This window comes from Coturnix japonica, chromosome 3, assembly GCF_001577835.2.
Source record: "Coturnix japonica isolate 7356 chromosome 3, Coturnix japonica 2.1, whole genome shotgun sequence".
NCBI classification, from domain to species: domain Eukaryota; kingdom Metazoa; phylum Chordata; class Aves; order Galliformes; family Phasianidae; genus Coturnix; species Coturnix japonica.
In genome coordinates, this window is record NC_029518.1 from 28,657,910 (window position 1) to 28,681,563 (window position 23,654).

The 23,654-nt window shown below is 38.4% G+C and overlaps 1 protein-coding gene across 2 annotated transcripts in view; it reads left to right on the plus strand.

The window, feature by feature from the left end:
* RMDN2 (regulator of microtubule dynamics 2) overlaps positions 1-23,654 on the plus strand; it is a 40,228-nt gene that overhangs the window by 11,308 nt on the left and 5,266 nt on the right. For both annotated transcript variants that reach the window (XM_015857793.2, XM_015857792.1), the window contains exons 6-10: positions 8,140-8,215; positions 9,815-9,892; positions 16,346-16,444; positions 18,081-18,134; positions 18,225-18,305. In XM_015857793.2, coding sequence (XP_015713279.1) covers positions 8,140-8,215; positions 9,815-9,892; positions 16,346-16,444; positions 18,081-18,134; positions 18,225-18,305 — 388 coding nt within the window. The remainder of the gene's footprint in view (positions 1-8,139; positions 8,216-9,814; positions 9,893-16,345; positions 16,445-18,080; positions 18,135-18,224; positions 18,306-23,654) is intronic.

A 23,654-nucleotide genomic window follows, 5' to 3' on the forward strand; every position in this document is an offset into this window, starting at 1 on the left:
GTGTATAATTTGAGTATCACTGTTTAGTGCAAGGTGATACTAAGCTGCTGTAGCTCGAGCACCTGCTGACAATAAGTTGCAGCCATTTCTGCTGGTAGGCTGACCACAGCCATGGACACTTGCTCATGGTAACGATGCTATACTCCTCTCAGCTAGAGTTATGCATGTAAACAACCATAAAAGTCTCATGAATGTATGGTTGTCCATTTCTCTCCACCATACTGAGAGACTGACAGGATGGATAAACTCAATTTCACTGGCAGAAACGCTGCTGACAAAAGCTTGCATGTTGTTGAGAGAGGTGTAGGCGGTCTGACTTCAGATGTGAGATCCTGTACTGGCCGGCACATTGAGCAAGGGAAGAATTATGAGTGTAAAGAGATATGTTACAGAGGTTAGTTGAGAAAGCCTATATAAGAGTCTTTACTTGAGTATTTTCTGTTTTGTAAACTACTGCTTTTTGTTGGAGGCAAGGGATTTTGGTATGGTTTATAGTTATCATACTTTTTGTACATGGATTGCAAATAGATGGGGAGATTTTATTACTTGTAGTTTTAGTGATATGTGGACATTGCAAATTTAAATAGCTTAGTGTAATTTCTTTCCCTCACACATTATCAGCTTATTTCTCGTTTCCTGAAGTCTTTCTGATTTGAGACACGATATATGTATTTTTAAAGTGTAGTGTCCATACTGGATACATGGCTCTGGCTGAAGCCCTGTGCACTTTCCTGCTGATATGTTCCTGAAAGACGGTTGTATGTTTTTGTCCAGCCTGCTAACTCTCAGACTCTGGTCCCTATATGTTCTCTTCTGTGCCTCTACTTAACAAAACAAATTCATTGCTGGTTATCATGTGTTTCTTTTCTTCCTCAGTAGAGTGCTTTCAGCAAGTTTCTTAGGTTTCATGTTGATTTCAGCCCATTTCTCTGGTTTATTGAGCCACTGGGGATGCATCATCCTCTCTCAGATTACAAACTTATTTTAAAAGTTATATTTTCCATGAATGAAATTGTTGGAAGGTAATGGGTTCAGGACAAAATTCTGTGGAGCAGCTTTAATGACTGTGCAGCTACTTAATCGATGATTCTGCAACTATTTAAACAGTATTTCCACGGTCAGATTGTGAGGAGTGTCATGTGGGGCGAAGTCAACGGCTATACTGAGGTCAAGCCAAATCCCATTTGTTGCATTCCTCTAAGAGCGGTTTATCTTGTCAGGAAAAAATAAAATAAAAAAGTGGTTTTGTTGATATTCTTTATTCATTACAAACTTGTGTTACTGCTTTGTGTGCTTTTGACTTATGGAACAAAAGTTATCTCAGTATGTTTGCTTGCTTGTCTGTAACCTCTGTCCTGCCCACTTCTTTCTGAATAAGAACTGATTATCCTTTTTCCCTTCTGCTGGGATTTTCCTCATTACTCAAGAGAACTTGACTGTCAGCCATGTGAGATCTGTTTTGGTTGGATCTGGCTGATGCAAATTTATATAAACAGTATTTTACACATTAAACGCCATGAACAGGGAAGGAGAGCTGAAGAAATCTTTCCAGAATGAACTGGGCTCTCAAAATTGTATGCAGACAGAATTATGGCTAAAATAATAAATAGGCAAGACAACGCATGAACAGAAAACAGTGCAATACAATTAAGACAGTAGGGTCATAAAGTGGCTTAGGTTGGAAGAGACCCCATGGCTCATTGAGTTCCAACTCCTCTGCCACAGGCAGGGCCACCAACCTTCAGATCTGCTGCTAGAACATGTTGCTCAGGGCCCCATCCTGCCTGGCCTTTAACACCTCCAGGGACAGCATCTACAGCCCCTCTGAGCAGCCTATTCCAGCACCTCACCGCTCTCTTGGTAAAGAATTGCCCTCTGACATCCAATCTAAACCTTTCCTCCTTGAGCTTAAAACCATTCCTCCTTGTCCTGTCACTATCTACCTGAGTAAAAAGTTGATTCATCTCCTTTTTATAATCCCCTTTAAAATACTTGAAGGCTGTGTGATGAAATAACAAGGAAGTGACGTCTTAAAAATGTTAATAGAAAAGCACTAGGATCACTAACAGGTGGTCAATTAGGAAGTACTTACCGGTTCACTCTTGAAGGGCACTACTCATCTCCAGGTGTGTTATACTTGTATGTACACTATATGTGTCTACAGGTGAGTGTGGGACTTGTCTTCTCCATGTAGGAGTTGGAGAACTATTGTGTACCTTTTGATATTCTAAGGTACTTGTATGATGTCGTATGTAATACATGTGGTCTTCTAGAGTCTGTACCTTTCTCAGCCAGTAACTGGAGGTGATAGGAAAACCTAGGGCATCTCCTGTGGCAGAAGATATTTGAGCACAAGCAGGAATCCTGTGAACTGAACAGGGGCTCTGTTGACTGAAGCAGGAGATCAGATATACAGGGAGAGCTTGGACTGTCTGCATGATGAGAAACTCAGAACAAATGAATACTCAGTGTGAAAGCAACACTGTTTCAGACCTAAACCCTTCCTTTTCATCTCACTGGCAATGTAACATTTTCTTAGCTTGTGTAAGATGAGCCTATCTGACAGAATTTTCTCCCTTTTTGTGTCAAGTTCCTTGTTTCTGTATTGATTGCTGGTGCAGAAACTGGCTTCCTCACTTTGCCTAAGGAAAATTTTAACTGGTTCTTTACTAATATATACTTATTTCTGAGGGGCTTTGATATTTTCTATCAGCACAACTGAGGTTTCAGTTCATGTTTGGTATAGATGATCTCCAAATCGTTAACTCATGCATTATTACAGACGTTCTCTTAAACTGTTTAATATATTATGGCTTACTGAATGAGAATTAAATGCTAGACCTATTCTTCTCCTGGTCCTGTTCTCTGCTTACAGTTAACTCCTGGAGGGGCAAGTGGAATGTGAGCAGAGAAGCTGTTGAATTCAGCAATATTAGTTTCATCTTTTGTCTTTTTTTTTTTCTTTTTTTTTTCTCATTGCTAATTGTTCTATATTTTCTTTCTTATGTTTCTTTTCCTTAAGCTGTTCTGTTTTCTACGTATCTTTCGAGTTGAAATTCAGTTTATATTCAGAATTTTTCATATATGTCTGTAATTGTGTGCTATTCTCTAATACCCATCCAGTATCCCCCCTTCAGCTGTGAGCTCTTTTAACTCCTAGGGCCAGTTCCTTTAGGATTTTTAATTCGGTGAAGGTCTTGCTGGAACTGAATTAGTCCTTAAAATTAATTCCTTTCCTCTGCATCAGAAAGGGTCATTTGCTGCTGTGCTCTTGAACATCATTTCATAATAACTCTTCCACAGAAATTCATATAGTGTGGCACTCTTTTTATGGTGTAACAAGGAGGACAATAGACCTCTCAGAAGGTTTGTTTTGGAAACTTGCTCCTGTTGCTTGAAAGCTCCTTTACAGCATAAAGATGTTTTGGTCACACCCTGACTGACATAACTGCTCAGTAAAGACCCAGTGTAGGCAGAGCTGTGCTGGTAAAAGCATCCCTTATCCAGAGAAGGGTTTTTCTTGTGCTGTGGAACTGCTATCAACTGTCTGGAAAACAAAATATCTCTTTTTTTTGTCTTTACCAGGCAAATTTATTGTAATGGTTTTATCAGTAAACTCTTGCTCATGTATGCCCAGAGTTCTGCTGTCCTTTACTTTTCAGACATGCTTTGGATAAAAATAGGTAGTGTTGTCTGTCTTCTTAGCAGGTCATCTGCATTGTGTCATGAAACTGTATCATAAAATATATCAGCAATTAGAATATTCAGCTTACTGATCAGAACACTGACAAATTACAAATATCATGTTTAAACTAAATTTTATAAAACGTTAGCAGAACAAAAAGAGCAACATATCTATAAGCAGTCAGTTTTGGTAAGGAACTTCTCCAGATGCAAATTATTTTCATATCTGAGTCCAGATTTTAGAAAACGTGATCACTCTTCATATTGTGGTTGCCAGTGAGATCATAAAGCCTTGTTTTAATGGTCACTGCTTAATAAATAAAACAAAAACAAAAAAACTTGAATGGTACCACTGGAAAAGAAAAACTAGCTGTGAGGTATTACTATTTGTTTGACCACCCCAAAGAGAGATAAATACCGTTCATGGCTTGTTGCTTTGTTCAGCTTGTGTTGATTACTCAAGTTGTGGAGGAATGTGAATGAAGAAGTCGGCATAGGCCTATTGCAGGTCACTGAGTTTTTGCCTAAGCCTGTGAGGAGGAGCATGACGAATCTCGTGGGATAAGGGTCTTGAAGTAGTGGTGCCTAGGTGAAATGCTGCAGCCAGTGCAAATGAGGTGAGATTCAACTGCCTGTTTACTGGAAGCTTCTTGCCTGAATGGTCACAGGGAAAATAATACTGGCAACCAAGCAATGCCTGTTACCTTTCTGTCAAGAATGGTTGTATTACTACCCAAGAAAGCTATTGCTTCACTTTATTTCCAGACTCGTGAAGACCCTACTGATTTTTTCAAGATCATACTTGCAATTACAAGGAATAGTAGTGTCAGTTACAAAAGCAGAAGTTAAATTTCTGGAACATGGTTCAGTTGTGGGTTCTGCAGCCTCAAAAATGCAAAGCATGGCATAGCTGTGTTCTATTGATGAACTTCTGTGAATATCCCATAGCAGCAACATTTTTCCTTGCTTGAATAATGTCGTACGTGTTGTGGTAATGTATGAAGCCAGAATTCTTAAATGTTCTTATGTTCATGTGTTTTTTTTCCTCTTTATTATTATTATTATTTTTTTTCTTTTACCAAAGCATAGATTTGTTTCCCATGTATTTTCACATGCCACTTTATCCCAGCATATGCAGCATTTGATATTTTCCTGGAGCTCAGCTTCGATGCTCTGGTAAATTTTTAATATGAAAACTATGTTTCTGCCAATTTTTGCAAGGCTTAGATGCATTCCAAGTTTAAAAACAAACAAATGGGGGGGAAAAGAAAATCACAAAAACAACCAACAATGCAACCAAAAAAGATCCACAAAAATCCCATCACCCAGCAACTGAGAACCTAAGCACTTCACTTAGTTCCTTGGAACGTTTTTCTTTGTATGTCTGTCTTTCACATTCTTAACTCTACTTCTGTATCTTTATCGCTCCCATTAGGGAATGGAAGGCAAACTGAAATTTTTTTTTTTCTTCCTTTAAAGATGAAAAGATACATTTTTTTACAATGATGTATCACTGTAGGAAAGTGATGCCAAGCTCTGGAAGAGTAATGGAATGGAATGGCAAGCAGTGATAAAAGTTGCAGAAAAACCCTATGCAATTCAATGTGAAGTGATACCATGTTGAAGTCAGATTAAAAAGTCAGTCCTTGGGTCTGGCTTGGTTGCAGATGGTCAGTGTATGTCAGTGAGTGAAGCAAGTGTGGCAGGAAGACTGTGGCCAAGGGGTAAGATAGGATTTTGAGTGCCCTGATATGGCTTTTGACTCAAGACCTTTAACCTTTGCTATGTATATCTGTTTCATTTGGAATAGCTGTGGTTGCCAGAGCCAAACTGCTGGTATCAGTTCTCTGTATTATCTTTGTTGAAATTCAGGTTGCTTGCAAACATGCTTGATAAAACTTGCTGGATCTACTCCTGCTGCACCTTTTGCAGCAGGTATGTGCTATACAGTTTTATGTTGTCTGAGTAGGTATAGAAATTTTGGAATGATAGAAAGGAAAATGCAAATTCATCTTGATCTGGCTGTGCCCTGTGCCATGGGGAGCCTGTTACATGCCCACCACCTACTGGTGAAGAACTCTCCCCTGACTCAGCTCCATACCATTCCCTCCAGCCCTGTTGCTGTCACACAGAGCAGAGCTCAGTGCTGCCCTAATGCTCCCTGTGAGGAGCTGCAGCCACCATGAGGCCTCCCCTCAGCTCCTCTGCTCTGGCCCGAGCAAACCCAACTTCTCCTCACACACTTTGCCCTCCAAACCCTTCACTATCTTTGTAGCCCTCCTTTGGATACTCTCTAATAGATTTATGTCCTTTTTACGTTGTGGCACCCAACCCACACCTGGTTCTGGAGGTGAGGTCACACAGAACAGAGCAGGACGGCCTCTCTCCTTGCTTGTTCCGCGTGTCTCCACCAGGTGGGGCCATTGCTGAAGGCTAGGCGACCATCGGCTGCAACAGGGGGCCTGGGTTTGTGGGGGCCTTGAAAGGCGATGCTGGGGCTGAATGGTAAGGAACACACCGAAGCCAATGTAGTCAGCTCCCGGTGTCTTAGTGCTGTCATTGCTTGTTGGACCAGTGAAATTAAAAATTTGCTTTCTCTATGCTTGCATTCTTAAACTCTGAAAATTATTTAAGTGCCAAACGAACTCTTCCCCGGCAAAAAACAACCTCCCCCCTCCCGAAATGGATCTCTGAAATGCAGTCAAATCTCAACTCTAAACAGTTACTAATTGTTTTATACTAATTTGTTGTCTATCCCGGTTTAAAAGTATAAAATAGAAAAAGATGGGAGGGAAAAAAAAGGCTACAAATATATGTGAAACAAATTTTTATGCTTTTAAAGTGGGTAGGTCAGCTTATTTTTCATTCATTATGAATGTTCCATGGATTTCCCTCCCCGGAGATTTGAGCTGTAAGTAGAAGTTTTTCTTTGAACTGGTTTAACTAAGGCCCTCTTTCTTGTCACGCACAGACAGGGAAATACTGCAAGGTGCTGGATTAGCTGTTCGCTTTTCATTGTTTTCTTTTGTAGCAGCAATCCGTTTAGCTATGGTATGCTGAGTTTATCTGATTAGCACTTAATGAGTAAAGGGAATAGGGGAAATGTTGCCCGAGTTACTTAAGCCTAATAAATGTTTCGGTACCTTCCCCCTCTTTCTAAATACCTGAACTTTCCTGACCCCGCCTTGCTCGTTCCCACCCTCCCCACTCTTTCCCATAGGAAACACTCCTGCTGTCAGAAGTGTTGGTGCCATGAGCCGGGCTCTGCTCAGTGCTCCGCAGTGGCAGCACATATCCTCTCAGAGGGGCTTGACAGCTGCCTGGAGCTCTCACAAATAATTCCTGTACTGTGCTAACTGCTGTGCTGTACCTGGGAATGTCAGCCGACCAAAAGAGCAATAACTTGCAGCATGAATATTGCTAAATTAAAACCACTCGGTATGGCTCTAAGCGATAAAATGATTTATTTAGTTATGCTGGCAGTGACATTTTAATGAGGATTCATTGAAGCTTGAATAATTACATTATATAAAGAAATTAAAGAAGGCTGAGGTTTAGTAATCCTTTAAAAACTGTGTGCCATACAGATTGCAGTCGTGTTACCACCACTGACTTCACAAGCTGCTTCCACAACTCCCATCTTTTGCTCTGTTCTTCAACTTGATTTCCCACTTCTAAATGATTCTTTGCTTTAATTCAGCATTACCTTGTAAAATCTTAAATATGAAATTAAAAATCATTCTTAAAAAAATGATGAGTCATCAGTATTAGTCTGTGATGCTCAAGTATAGCTTAGGTGGCTCCATTGCTTTTAGGAAGAAAAGTGAAGTTGTCTTAGTGAGAATAGGTCTAAGGAAGGTTGGACTGATATATGCAGGAAAGCTGCCTTATGAACAGTGGTTTCTGTTGCTGTTGAAGTAATGAGGACAAAGGAATGGAAATGCAAAATGAGCACATATGTTTATTCTATAATTGTAAAGGTGTTAAAAGAATACTGGAAGTGCAGGAACACACAGAGATGCTTGCAAAATACAACTGCTGTTTCTGAGGTTTGCTGCTCCCTATGAGCACACCGAGGGGATTTGCCTTTGCAGGAGCACCACAGTACAGAGTGCAGCAGGTTGGGCTGAGCTGCTTGGTAGGGTTGGGGCCGTTGGGGAAGCACTGAGCTGTGAGCTGAGTGGTAGAAACGTTGGAGGAAAAAAACTCCCTGCTTTTTCACTTTATCAACAGCGTCACTTAAACTTCTTGTTTCCATTTATTGCTTTGTTTTGTACTGTTTTGTTGTCTGCTCCTGAATCTGTACAGCTCATGCTGAACTTTTCTCCAGCTGTCCAAATGGAAGAAAACCGCTGTTTAGTCTGTGAATTAGGTATTGAAATATTTTGTAATTTGATCAAAGGTTTATTTAAATCACCAAAAGTATGTGTGTGTGTTCTTCTTTTCCCCTCTCAGGTTTGCAATTATGTGTGGCTATATGTCTCAGTTTGACAGTGTACAAAACAAAATCAGGAATGGTTATCTCTTTAAGGTATGTTTTGTAGGCTTTTTTTTTTTTTTTAAAAGCTATTCCTTCAAATTATTTCCCTGCATAGTGTCAAAGACAGATTTTTTGAGCTCAGTAATTCAGCCTCACGGTTTACCTTGGTGCTGATGTTAAAGCAAAGCTATTTTTGTGTGTGCAAATGATATGCTTTTGAAAAATAAAGATTGAGATAAAGGTTCTGGAGCAGCATCAAGATTTCTGTTTCATTTTGTAGTCGAAGGACTAACAATTCTGTTTAGATAATAATAAAAAAAAAAGATAAGAAAGGTGAGCTGATGAATTAACACTGTTGAGCAGTCGTGCTTCACACTACCTGTAATTAGTAATGTTGGTTTTAACATTGTCCTCTCAAAGGTAACTGTATTCCAGAGTTGGCAGTTCTGTTACATGTGTTCCTCCCCACTCATCCTCAGCACTGCTGTGGCTCTGTGCTCCCACTGCTGTCCAACCCAGTGTCCCTTTGTGGATACTAGCGGGAGGCAGCAGGCATCTTCCCCTTCCCAGAGAATACCTGGGGCAGGTCCCTGTCACATCCCACACATGGCAGAGAGTGTTGCAGGGCTTTCTTGTGAATGAGCGCTGAATCCATCTGGGTTGTGCCAAGTGAGCTAAGCCCTGACTGAGCAACAGGCTGGGTCAGAAGGGGAAGGTGACAATAGAGGAGTGCAGTGGTTGGTTAAGGATGGAGGTTTAAGAGACCACATAGCATTAGTAGCCCTTTCAGTGAGGTCTTCCTCTTCAGGGGTAGTTTCTGAAACCCACAAGAGTCATTTGGAAAAGTGAGGGCTTTGAGGAAAATAATAGCACAAAAATAAAGCTCCTCCCTGATTGCTTTGTGGGTAAAATGATAGAATAATAGACTATATCGATATAGTTTAGAAATCCTAGTCACTGGTTTAGTTAAAAGAACAGTGGTGTCTGGGAGAAAACAATAAAGCCTGTATGTATTTATTTTGAGAGGCAAGCAGCACTTAGGGGCAAAATAACGTGTTTTCTATTTATTTTTTTAGTTCATGTCGAGCAATTAGAGCTTTCTTCATTGAATTAAAGAGAGAAATAAATACATCAGAATCAAAGGAATCGCCAGATTAGAAACTTTCTAGCTTCTACTGTTTCACTGCAACACAACCATTTTGTTTCTGAAGTTTATGTACAATAACACTTCATTGTGTCATTTCATTGGGGCAGTCATATTCCAGGGTAATAGAGACTTTAGCGGTGGGCACTGACATGTCTGAGCTGTTAAAAAGAGTGGTTGCTTTCCCACTGATTTGGTGTGAGTCAGTTTAATGATTGCTGTATCTAAAAATGTAGTGGAAGTTGTTGCCTTTTTAAGACAAAAGTTCTTGAGCCCTTTGAGATTTTGAGCTGCTTATTCGTGGTCTTGTTGTATTGTGTGCAGAGTTGTTAAATAACATTGATTGTCATTTTCCTTTGTAGGAAAGGGGTTCAATCATTAATATTTTTAGGACAATAAAAAATAATTACAACAGATAAGAATTTCTGATTTTTCTTAATATGATTTGCAGTAAGCTTCTTAGAATGTCATGTCTGAAGTGACACTGGTTATGTTCTTTCCAATAGGAGCATCTGGATAAAGCAATTGAACTTAAGCCTCAAGATCCTCTTTTATATTACCTGAATGGAAGATGGTGCTATTCAGTAAGTTTTTTGGTTTTTTAAAATCTAATATTTATTGTATTGAAAAATTAAAATGCATTTAAAGTAAAGTAATGGGACTTAAAACAAAATAGATGTTTCTTGAAGAAGATATTTTGAGCGAAATGAAGCAGGGCACATATATTCACTGAATTAACTTCCACATGTAATGTTCCTGGGCTGTCATAATGGCTTGGGAAGTTCCCTGAGAATGTCACAACAAAGATTCAGATATAATATCTGTAATTCACCAAAACGTTTTGCAAGAATACGATTTTTGCTATGCCAATACAACAGCTTGTAAAAATTGTGTTAATTATGTCGTTTTAATTACTCATATGGAAAAAAAAAAAAAAAAAAAAAAGAATTCACTGGTTTACCAGTTTCGTTGTTGATCATCTTTATATATTTTTATTTATATATATATTTATTTAGCATATGCTTGTGCTTATAGTAAAGAGTTGCTTTATTCTTAGAGCCACCTGTTTTGTGGCTCACCTTCTGTGCTGTGAGGAATATTAGAATCGTAGTGTTGCTCCGGTTGGAAAAGACCTTAAAGATCATCAAGTCCAGCTACAACGTAGATCTTGCAAACTGTAGGATGTAAAAGACCATTGAGAGACCTCTCAAGAGTCTTCTTTAGCACTTGTTACTGTGTAGTGCCTGCAAACTGGAAGGATGGAGTTGCTGTGAACTGCAGCCACTGTCTTTATCTACAGCAAGGCTTAATGCAAGGTAATCTTTCAGAAGTACTTTCAGATCATATACATAAGTTTCAAAAAAGTCATAGCATCTAGTTGTTTTTTTTCCTCACTTGTTCAAAATAAAGAATGACAGCAACTTTTTAAAATAGCTTTTCATTTTGCTTTTCATCACAATTGTTCTTGAATGTCAGCACTGGCCATGAAAAAGCGAATTGCTAAAGATTGCCCCATAGCATGCTTTCTGTCACAGAATCACACAGAATCACAGAATGACCCGGGTTGGAAGGGACCTCAAGGATCATGTAGTTCCAACCCCCCTGCCTAGCAGGGCCACCAAACATATGCCTGTCCTTCTGCCTTTGAAGAGTCTCTCTCTTGTCAGTCATTCCTTAAGCATTTTTATACCATGCTATGGCCAACAACTGACTGTAGCTCCCATTAATGTCAAACACTCCCAGATGTTTCTCATGGCTTATTTCTCACTTGAGCTATTGCTTTTGGAAGCTTTAAGTGTGATTTAAATATACCTCATTTCGTTTATAGTGTGCTGGGTTTTTTAAAGTGGCAATTACCACTTACTGGCTGATGCATGTGGTTTGTTACACTGTATCATTACAAATTAATGTTCCACACTTGTAGCATCTATGCAGTGTTCCCTTCAGGAACAATAAAGCCACAGATGAGCATTGCCTCAGGGTGTGACCTGACCTGCCTTCTGTTAAGTGAAACTATCCACCTAAGCTGATGTAGCCACTGTAATACTTAGGATTGACATATATATGTATTTTCTTTTTTAACTCTTCTGTGACTTCCTTGCTAGCTATGGCAAAATTCTAACCTGATGGACTAAGGATAGATTTATATTGCTGGGATAAGTGTGAGTATAGGACAGAGTAACATTTTGTGATAAATTCTACGGCAGTTAGCTCTTGAATACTTTCTGTAATTTGCATGATTACAGTAGCAGGATGAGACCATAGTTTGGGTTTCCACACGTGGGTCTATTAAGGATCTTCATCCTAGCTCACCCCAACTAGAACTTGCTGAAATCCATATTATGTAGGTCACTCTGAAAGTAGTGCTTCTTGTTTGTTTCTATGGAAACTACATCGGCTACAAAGAACACAAGAACACTGCTTAGATCTTTTAAATATCTGCTTGAGTAGATGAATGTTATTTAAAGGAAATACAGGATTTAGAGCCCACTAAGTTATAGCTTTCTTCTTATTAAGAGAATGAAAATTACCTTTGATCTTCAGGTCAGCAAGAAGCATCTGTTGGAAGTTAACTAATCTGTGATACATGCAGTAGAGGAATTATTTTCTTTAGAGTTTTGCAAGCAGTTTTCTGATAATCCTTAATAACTCAATGTTTCATTTTACTTTATGCTAGCATTTACAGCAGATCTATCATATCTAGTTAAGATTTATGGCTACTTACTTGCCATGGCAGAACAGACACAGGGTGGTTATTATATGCTTGTGAAACTGTATTGGAGCCTCTGGTAAATACTAGTGAGGTGTTAAAAAACTGGATTTCTTGGAAGTCTGTTTTTTCAGGTTAGATGCAATGCGTTGGATTCATGTGGTGTATCCCAGTGTAATCTGTTTGGGTTACGTTGGGGAACAAACTGATTAAGTTCATCTGTATGAGTGCTCTGTGAGTATGCTCCTCTTACAGGAAAGTGAAGGCCCAGGGAATTGAAGTTGGGTAAATGACTAGATGCCTGTACAAGCTGTAGTGGATCCTCAGCTGGTGAGAAGGAGAATGTTTGTGTTGGAAGCCAGTATTTTAAAACTGCTGTTTAGTTATTTAATTTCTTCCAGAAATAATAACATTGTACAATTATTTCATGCAATTTCATATTAATATATCGTCATTAAAAAAAATAAAAAGTCCTCTGGGGATATTTTAGTAGATGCCATCAATATTTTATTGAAGCCGGATCAATGGGATTGTTTTCCTTTGTGGAGGACAACTGTGTGATTTGTCATCAGTGAGCTGTTACCATTTAACATTGGAGGAGGAAATTATTTAAGGTCGTGGGTCAGTCCTGGGTGAATTTTCAATCCAGAAGTATTAGTTTTATTGGTGCCAACATTCTGGAGTTTGTTAAGAGATGTGAAAGGAAAGGATTTGCTTCTCAGAACCAAGGAGGAGGCAAAAAAACAACAAAAAAAATGAGCTTCAGTCAGTAAGTGCTTTAGTTCCTATGTGAGTTTTGCTGAATCTATTCTACGGAGGAGAAAGACGTTAAGGAATTCCTTTACAGAGTATTTAGGAGAGAACCACATTTTCTGCCTTAATCTTCAGTGGAATTAGAGGTCTGCTCAGAAAGTGCAGCTTTACAGTCAGCTGTAGTTTAACTCCATGGGCGGCTCCCTTCTCAGTATTAGTAGAGATTTGGGTAGAATAAGCAGATGAGTTGTTCTTTTGACACATCTATAAGAGAGGTCTTTCAAAATGGTCACCTCTCTAAGCTTTGGAACATGAGAATGGCCTTCCTTCTTTGCCAAGGACCAGGCTGTGGTGGTGACTCACACCTCCTGCCCTAGGGAAGTTCGGGAAGTGGCTGCTGGTCCCTCATGCTCCCTCTTTTTTTTCTTTTTCTTCTGTTTATGAGTGAGTAGGACTAGCTCTCCTCATGTATGGCAGCTGGGGAGCAGTATTCCTTTTCAGACTGACCCGATACATCAAAATGAAATATTCTTTGGAAACGCAGTGTTCTTGCAGTGCTTTTGTGACTTTTCAGGCTGTTGGAATGGGATTTACGTCAGGGCTCTCTTAAGCTTTGGAAATCATCTGTAGGACATTTCCTTCTTTAATTTGTTTTATTGTTGTTTTACTAGTAATTACTTGCTGCAGTAGCTGTTTTTCTTATTACTTTCTTCTGTCTATTACCAGTCTTGTGACACGTATTAAGTAAAGCTGAAATTGATGATAGTTATGATCTCACTCCTTACAGTCTCTTTGTACTTCATTTTCTGTGGACCTTGAGATATGCACTGCACTAAATGGAATAACTTTGACTGTAGATGTTAAATTTTCACCGCACTAGGGCTTGTTCCGCCGGGGTATCTGTTGCCTGCGCTTGCTTACGCAAAGAGAATACTTAATAAAGTTAGTCAATGTACTAAGAATGATGTTTCCATTTCACTGAACATGGCATGAAGATTTACTTTAATAAAGTTATTTCAAATTAGAAACTGTGCTTTTTTTTTTTTTCTTTTCTTTCTTTTTTTTTTTTGTCTAGAGAAAGAGTAGTATTTCCTGTTCATAGTTATTACACCATGACACAATTCTGTGTCTTGCATAAAACAGCTCTTTAACCACCGCAGTCACATGGGGGTACAGACTGACTTGGGTGGGATGTGGTTAAGGTCTCCTGATGGGATTCATCCACTTATCTTTAACAATCCACAAGACATGATTATCTATACTCCTTCTGTAGGTGAAGGAAAGAATGAAGGGAAAGAGGGGACTGTTCATCCAGGAATACTGTAGTTGATGTAAGACCAGATGCCTAATAGAGCTGCTGCTATTGACTGCGCGTGGAGCATGGACAGCAGGTGTAAACCAGACAGTTCATTCATAGATGGCTATACCTAGCTGTAATGAGTTTATCAAGCCTGCAGCCTACAAATCAGGATAATCCAAGCATTATAGAACAATCAGTCTATCCATTTAATAGTCAGAAAGGATAACTTTGACTCCAGTGTGCATGGAATATAAAACACTGTTGTGCACATGTGCATTGTGCTTTTCAAGATTGCTTTAGGTTGGTGGAGTTTATTATATAAAAATGGCCAAGTGTATGTTTTTTTTTTAGAAGTTTGAATAGTGCAAAGCAGCACCCAGGCCAGACAAAATAATGACTAAAACCTCAGTAGATTGGTTCTGATGAAATCTTCTAAGAAAATAAAACAACTGCCAGGAAGGACTTGTGTTTTCAATATGCAATTATAAATCCACATGTAAAAACAGCAGTTTTGTTCCCTGGTTATTGCATAACAGCAGACACGTGTGTGGTAGTTGTATCTGTGTGTTGTATATATACCTCCAGGGTGTTGGGTAGTCTTGCAGAGAGCAACACGAGCATCATTTGCTTTATTGTTTTCCACTTATCAGCCCTCTGTAAGCTCAATCCTTGATAAGAAGAACCTAGACATATAGAAAAAGCCCTTCCTCCTCCAAGAGAATAAAAAACTCTGCAACAGAAGAAAAAATATGTATTTGCAAGAAATCATATTACTGCTTCTCACAGAATATGATTTAGAAACTAGAGAGCTGCCAGGAAAGTGTAGTGTAGGAAAGAATTATACACATAGCTACAACGTGAAGTTTTAACCAGCGCGCTGCAGTTCCTAACAGTGTAAAAGTACTACAGTAAAGATGGGGGAGACATCATGTTGTGGCGGTGAATGAGAGCTCTGAGATTGCCAGAGAGCTTTTTTTATTCTTTTAGAAGATGCTTCAAGAGTGAGAGATAAGAGAAGGAGAATGAAAATAGCTTTAATTTCTTATTATTGCTTCTCTCTGAAATATTTTAGTGAGTTTGTATGAGACTTACTGATATTATTTAGCAAATAAGGTGTTGAGCCCTGTCAAACAACCAGAAAGTCTTGTTCAGGATGCCTCTGTCTTCAAGTAATGTTGCTGTTATGGAGCCTGAGAAAATGGGGCCAGACAAGAAAACATGGTCAAATGTGTTTTCCTGTTGCATGCTGGCCTGTGTCTGTATTCTTTGAAATGGTATTTTGAGGCAGTTTGCAACAAGAGATACATAGAGCTTGTTGCCCATTCAGAAGAGTAATGTTCTGATTGACTGCTTTAAATAGCTACTTCTTATGGTGCAGGTGGTTTCTTATATTTTACCGTGATTAACTGTTGTACTGGATAATTGCTGAACGCATCAGGAGAGGGACAAGGGAAAGCATCAATATCCCTGAAGGGATTGGGAAGCCAGGGAATGAGGTGGGAATAATCTGAAACTATCCAAAACAATTTCAGTTTTTACAGCAGTAGGGCAGACTCTTGCGAAGATGTGAATTGCATCTGCAGCTGAAACAGAGATGTCCACAGGTGACTTGTGTTTCACCTCCTGGTTCTCCAATGGGAAGCTCTCTTTCTTTGACTGCATGTGACCCTTCTCTGCATTGCTTCTGCATAGATCAGGCTAGGAGTTGTTAGGAAAACACAGAACCTTGTTGTTTTTGTTATTTTTAACTCAACCGTACTTTGTGATTGGAGCAATCAATTCTTTGTTTCAAATGTAGATGGGAAGGAATAAAGTTCTGACTTTATTTTACAGGCGTAGTAGATGTGGCTAAATGAGAGTGGCTTGACTTCTCTGCTTGAACAGGGTCCAGTAATTAACAGGCTTGAAGGACTAGGTCTAGCCTTAGAAAAATGGCAAGGTCTTACGATACCAAACTGTACATTAAACTTCATATTTTGGAGGACTCTCATATCCGTAATGCTGCTGTTTTGTAGTGGGTTTTTTAAGGCGCACTATTCCCACTTAGTGGAATATGATATGACTATTCTTTGAGTTGGAAAACTGACAACATTCCTTTGTGTTGTGGGTTTTTCTGTCTTGTTTGGTTTTGGGGCTTTTTTGTTGTGTTTGTTTTTTTTTTCCCCCAAAATAAGTTGCATAAGTAGTACAGCAGCACAGTGAAATATTTTCTGCAAAACAGAGGAGCAGTCCTAAAAATTTCTGATTTTTATGTATGTATTTTTTTTATTTTAGGTAGCTCAGTTGTCTTGGCTTGAAAAGAAAGTAGCTACTGCTCTTTTTGGGACTCCACCAACTTCAACAGTAGAAGAAGCACTGCAGAATTTTCTTAAGGTAGGTCTTACTCAGGGATTTTCCTTGACTGTTTACCAGCTGCTGTATGTGACTGTAGTCAGGAAGTCTACTGAGGAGATTGTATTCTGTAGCTGTAAATCCAGGGATCTACTAAATACCACAAAGCTCTACAATAAAATGTTTTTTTCTTCTCTATTTTAAAAATAGTTTGGAGATGAATTAATTGCACTTCATTTCATTCTGCAGAAATCTTTAATTACTTGTCATGTTAATAGTTACTGGATTTAAAGTGAAATAAGTACAGATTAGTGAAGTATGTATAACTATGATGATTATTTGACCACTTTTGCAAGAAGGTTAACATAGGCAAGGAAAACTTTGACACTGTGACACTTCCATTCTTCTTGTCTCAAGCTCTTCACATTTCAGTAGAAGTCTTTCTTGTTTCTGGAGGTGAAGTTGATGCCAAGGAAAGTGGACTTCACAGTGCAGTAGAAGACTGTCACATAAGTCTTTGTTCCTGGACATTCTACTTGAGTGTGCAATTATTAGAGAATACAACATGCAAAACTGAATAAATAAATAAAGCTGTCTTTCAGTGTCTTTTATAGAAATAATTTCTACTTCTAGCACTGAAAAATACAAGTTTTTCACTTAGCTGAATTCAAAGCATAAACTTTCATCATTACAGTTCCTTTCAGATAGTTTCTCAAAGGAATTGGACAAATATTTTTCTCACTGTCAAAAATGCTTATTTTCTGTGTTCTTAGTCTATTTAAAGGTTGAATGACTTTCTGAATTTTGGAGAACACAATACATTGCCATCTTCTCAGTGCTTGAGTTTTATCTGCAAGGTTAAAATCCAGAGGTGATAGAAATAATTTGAAATATTCACTTCAGGTTCAGGGCATTTTGTAGGGGGCTGCAGAGTAGCTGTGATTTTAAGTCAAATTCTTTAACAAACATTAAATTGCCTTCTAAAAGACAACTGTATATTTTTCAATTATTTGATAATATATTGTTCTAGTGACAGCAGCATTGCTCTGGTTCAAGAACTGCAGCTACAGTATGTTTCATGGATGTAATTTTTCTTTCACAAAAGCTATTTGTAGTCAGCAATCAAAGTTTTACATCCTTGACATGTTATGAAAGGAAGATGATCTTGAATTTTTAACACTACCTGAATTTTTTAGAAGATAATAATCTGAAAAGAAGGATGAACGCCCAGCTGGAAAATATGAATATGTGAAAGAGATACAGTTATCACATTGACAAATACAGTTCAGTATCCATAATTCAACATGCAAATAGGTAATAAATATTAATAATTTGGTGAGAGAAGTGTCTTTCAGCCTATTGTGGGAGTGAAGAAATCCGGTCGATGTTCTATAGAATGAGCTCGAATCTGTTCTAAGTAGTTGGTGAGAGAGGAAGCCAAGAAGTACAGAATGTGTCAGTGTATTCCATGTCAGCAACTTGTGTGCCTGGATTAGAGTTTGTTTTCTTGTTTGTTTGATTTTGAAATGCTAAACATTGTGGTGTGCTCAGTAAGGATGATTCAGTCTGTTTTAGAAACCTTATTGTGTTGTGGAAAGTGATGATATATGGACCAGATAAATCTCCGCACATGACTTTTGTATTAATGCTTTGTTCCTTGTTTTTTCTTCTCCTTTAGGCAGAAGAAATGCATCCAGGATATTCTAAATGCAACTATGTGTATTTGGCAAAGGTAACCAAGTTCTCTTAAGGATAATGATTTGTAGATTCTGATATTCTTTCAGCGGTATGATTGGAAACAAAATGTTTTTTTTCTTCTCAGTGCTATAAAGATCTTGGCCAGAAAACCAATGCACTGAAGTACTGTGAATCTGCACAGTCATTTCTCCCAGTTACTAACGAGGTGGGTACTGAGACTGATAACTTGCTCTCTTATGACCATTGTTTGCTTTAGCACCCATTACTACTCTGTCAGTAATAATATGGCATTACACTTTTTTGTCTAAACACAGGGTCTTCCTTTTTCCTCCACTGTAGGTTGGCTTATTACATTTGTTTGTATCCACTGCATATATACATATATATATATATATGTATTTGAACAATTATCAGGAAATAGCTCGAGCCAGAGGCTGTCAGAAATTAAAACGTCCTCTTTATAATTCAGTTCATTTCATTCGACTATCTTAAGCATAAGCAGTTGTGCACATCGATGTCCTGAAAGTTTGTCTCAGACCTATTTTTTCTCAATTGAAAGTACTTGGGGTTTTTGTCTCAAGTTCCTGTTCTACTCCTGCCTGAAAGTCTCTGTTTTGTGATCCCTGCAGAGGCCCCCAGGGCGCTGCCTGTTGCTAGCTGTAGCAGAGGTGGATTAACTGTTTCAAGCTTGTATTTGTCTTCAACCACATTGTGGTTACAGAGACACATTTATTTCAGTTGCATCTGATATAACGTAGTTTATTCTAAGAGATAATTAGATTCTATTTTAGGTCCGTTAGAGTATTTTAGTATGTGGGTGCAATAACTCTAGAGATATTTATGAAATTTTTACATAATCTAATTTCTCAAATGTAAGCCAAGTCATGGCAAGAAGGTTCACTCTTGCTATCTCACCTCATGTAGAAGCAAGTTCCATAATTACCGGCCTATGACTGAAACCATGTTACCATCTAGAGCATGACAAGTTCAAACTTGAGCTTTGTCAGCCTAAGGGACCCCCTTTGAGCACAGCAGATGTGGTAGGAAAGAGAGGGGTGATTCCAGTGACAAATAGGCCCTATCCCATTTAATTCTTTGAAGTTAAGGAAAAAGACCATTCAATAGCTTTGTAATTTGATTGACAACTAACGCTGTATGTGGAGCACTAACATGTTTATGTCAGAAGTTCTCACTGAGAAGAAAGAGCACTGCATGCCTCACCAGCAGCTGCTCCTGTGTGGCCTTATTTTTAGTCCAAAGTAGAGTGTGTATCAAACATAAATTAAGCAATCATTGCTTAAGTTCGGTGTTTCTTTTCAGTGTTTCTTTTAGTATGTCTTGATACAGATATGACATAATATCTTAACTCTGCTTTACTCTTTACTTATTGTTGAAATGTACCTTCAGTTTTCCTGTTTTGAAGGAACAATGGAAAGTCTCCTATACATCATCTGTGGGTTTTTTTGTACATTAACTGCTGCATGAAACATAGGACAAGTAGTATAGGCATGCAACTGAACTCAGCCTCATGCGAGGTGTGTGTGTGTGTGTATTCTGACAAGCAGAGTGGTGATGAAATTAGAATTATATTGGTTTGTAAGCTGAAGGAAAAACAGCAAGTGAGTCATAAAAATCTTTTGTCCATCTGAAGAAGATGGTAAGACAAGTCCTATTCTGTTTAGTCTAGTTCTTCTGATGGAACGGAGTTATCTGCTTTGGCACATTCACTTTTAGTGTGATTTGAGTTAGATTTAGAAATAAAGGAATACACAGCACTGGAGCAATAATGTGTAAATCTTTTTTTCTTTCCCCTAAATCAGTAAGCACAAGGTAACACCAACTTCATGCTGAAAATAATTATGATAAAATTGAGATCTTGAACACAACCTCTGCTACCTCAAGTCCGATCTGAACTAGAATATTATTAATTATTAATTTAGATTGTGGTTGTGGTGCTAAAAATTGTTAGTAGTTTTGGGGGAAATGTGTTGGAACTGAAGTGGTTCAGGGCTTAGAGCTATATGTGTGAATAGTCTTTAGTCAGGTTAGTTTAAGGGAGGAACTGAAGAAATTGAATTGACTAAGCCCTGTAGAAGATAGGATTCACGGACTAAAATAGAAAACAGCTCAGCAGCAGTTTGAGGATTTCATTCAGTTAGCCATAGCACAGGATCTCATGGTTGTCAGCAGTATAGGATGTTGTCACAGTCATGTGCAACTCATCATTCCTAAGTGATCTTAGTTTCTCATGTGGAGTTTTAAACCTTTCTTTCTTCAGGCAGGGAAATTCCTTTATTGTTTCTAAATGTTGGCTTCTGCTGAGAAACATGTATATGTATAAAGGCATAAAAACAGTTGTAGACCATGAGACAAACTTGCTGGAAAGGTGCCACGTTGAGGAAATGTGTAATATTTCATGATAACAAATCACCCTGCAGCATAACTATGAAAAAGTAATAGTAGATAATGGTTTAATTTGTTAGTTCTTCTGAGCAATCCCTGATTTCTGTTGAGTGGAAACTAGAGGTACTCAGCATCAGCAAAATGGCCCATCACTCATTTTGACCCTGAAGTCAAATTCTCAGCTGGTCTGACCCAGGGTACTTCTTTGACACTTTGTCTAGGATTCATTCCATGCAGCATTTCAAGTTAAGTGAGATGATTTTTGTCTTGAATGTTGTATCCTATCCAAATATCCCTTCTGTGAGTGTCTGTTCTACCACTTATAGAATATCGTTTTAATTCAAGGGTTAGAGGGGCTTCCAAACTGATGATTCCTATAAATCCTAGCATAAATGTGGTTCTGTTTGCTTTTTTGTTCTTTTTTTTCCCCCTATAGTCAATTTGGCACATTTTCAACCAATCACTCCATGGATTTTTTATTTTCTATTTTTACTTTTTTTCCTTTTGAAAGGGAATTCAGTAGATTTAGTGCAAATTAGGTCTGGAAAATGAAACTTGTGTTACAGTACTATATTATAGACCTTTCTCTCTATCCTCTGTACTCTAAACAGAAATCTCTGATGAATTGTGTGGTCCTTCCTTGGCCATAAATACTGTCATACTGTGGAGTGGTACTACATGACTGGAGGTGCACGGGGACATTAAATTGTCCTGCTTTTCTCTGGTTGCTGTCCAGGTGGATAACCCCAAGGTCCTGGGAAACGTTCACCCCTTCAGGAAAAGTGATCCTAATGGTTAGGGCTGCTGTGAGTTATTACCAAGTGGATAACAGCTGCTCTGTTTATCTCATTGAACTTGCAATACCCTTACTGAAACTCATTATTTGTAAAGCATTCAGAGCCGTGTTGAGTGTGGCTACATAAAGGGCTGTTGAAACCAGATGTGCCGGACTACTGTGATGGAAAAAAAATGCCTTTTTTGAATTTGGGGAGAAAATATAATTCAAATTTGAAAACATGAACCTTTGTCTTTCATTCAGAAAGATGAAATGAGTGTGTAGATGTGTGTGCTTGATCAAACACATATTGCTTTTTACCTACAGGGAATAGGGTGATTTGTCAGAGCTAGATATGTAGAAGACATCGATTTCTTTTTTTATAACAAAAATTGCTTGGCACCTTCAAGGGAGGAACTTGTAGAAAAATTATGTATAAATGTTAGAATTATGAAGTATAAAAGTAATGAAATTATTTGTTCTTATGTCTGGAAGTGAGCATGAAAGTGGGAATAAACCCTGTGTGTTTTTAGAACCAGTAAGCTTGCCACAGAGGTATTAACCTCAGCCTGGCAGAGTAAGAGGTGTAGTGGATTGCTTCACTAAAAACTCAAAGTCCTCATGTCTCCAATATTTGTTTTTTTCTTCCTGAAAATGAATCTGCAACATATCAGTTACATTACCAGAAATTCAGTTTTGGAAGAGCTGAAGATAGAAAAGCAGAAAGTGCACAGCAGCTCTATTTGCACTGAGAGTTACTGGAAAGTTGCACTTAAATGCAGGTAAAAACTTTCCTGAAGCTGAGAATGTACTTTATAAATACATCAGTGATTTAAAAAATAATAATAATAATTTAAAAAAGAATCCCTTTTTCCCAGTAATGGCAATTCAGAGTTGAAAGTAACAAGGAAGAGTTTTAGATATTACAGAAATTCTTCATTGTGACCTTTGTTGCTTAATGCCAAAGCATGGGAGGAATCGTAATGGATGACAAAGGCTGCTTTCAGCAAGAATGACATTTGAAAAGCAGGAAAAACCCATGTGGAGGAGGAGGAGGTGGAGGTAGATGGGGAAATGGGCCCATTTCAGCCAGTCACCACTGATTGACGCTGTGTAGCAGATGTTGCCATGATATTTCCAATAGAGCTCATTTGAAGCTGCTGCTGTAATCTGTACTTCTGAGTATGGATTTGGGGAGGGAGGTCTACTTCTGCCTTAGGTACAAATTATGACCTATTTGTGAAAAACTACCCATTTAAACCATGTGTCACATCACACAAATGGTTTTGTGTTTTTTTTCATGAAGTGAAGAATTTCCTTTTCTCTGCATCTTTCTGCTTTTTCCTCTGTTCCAAGATATGCCGAATGACACATACTGTTCAGTGCAAAACGCTATCATCCTCAGAGGATACTTGTTTCTTTAGATTTTTTTGTACTTCTTTTTGTGTCCAAAAGTCCATAACATTTCATGTACAAAAGAATGGAAACTTTCGTATTTGAATGCAGGACTATTGTTTTCCTACTAATGCTGTTTCTGGAGTTGAACAAGAGCTTCTTGGCAGCTACCAGCAGCCCAAAATTAGAGGCTCTTGTGAATATTCATTTTGCCAAAAATTGCACAAACTGATAAAAATATATAAATAAATTAAAAGCTATTCCTTAATTTGTGGTTCTGTTTACACTGAATATGCATGCTTCAAGCCCAGAGAACAAGCCTTTGAGAAACAATTTAAGGAGATCACACATCAGACTGTAAAATGGTGCTAAAAATGAGACAAATGTAAAAGGTCATCATAAAGAAGTAGAGACCTACTTTATTTTTAATTATTTTGCACTTTGGAGATTGCTGTCAGTGTTTCTCTTAGTGATCAGACTGATTTTCAGTCTGCATCTTTTTGAAGTTCCTGTCTAAAGGATTGTTTGCACTGTCTGCTTATTCTTTTTCCCTCTCCAAAAACAGTCCCCAAAAATACTAAGGTTTGTGTTTTGTGTTTTCTTTTAGTAATTTCACAGGTAAGGATTAAGTCTGTCCTGAGCTTATTGTATTTGTTATTAAATTGACCGCTTTATAAGACAGTATCTGTGACAAAATGCTGTGGAAGGCAGCATGGTTTTAGCAGCATTGTTAGTGCAGCAGCTGATGGACAGCCAGTTCCTCAACACATGGAGCATGTCTCCTCCTCTGGGGATGCCGGGTGAGAGCAGGAGAAGGATTCATGGAGGCGGATTCGCAGAAGCATTACAAGATGAAGAGGTGTGCAGTTTGTTTCCTGTTTTGCAAAAGTGGCCAAGGGAAGTCAAGCTTCCAGGAGTTTGAAATATATTGTCTCAGAGCCAATAGAGAGGGTGGAGGGAGAGCCTCAGCAGGCATCCTTC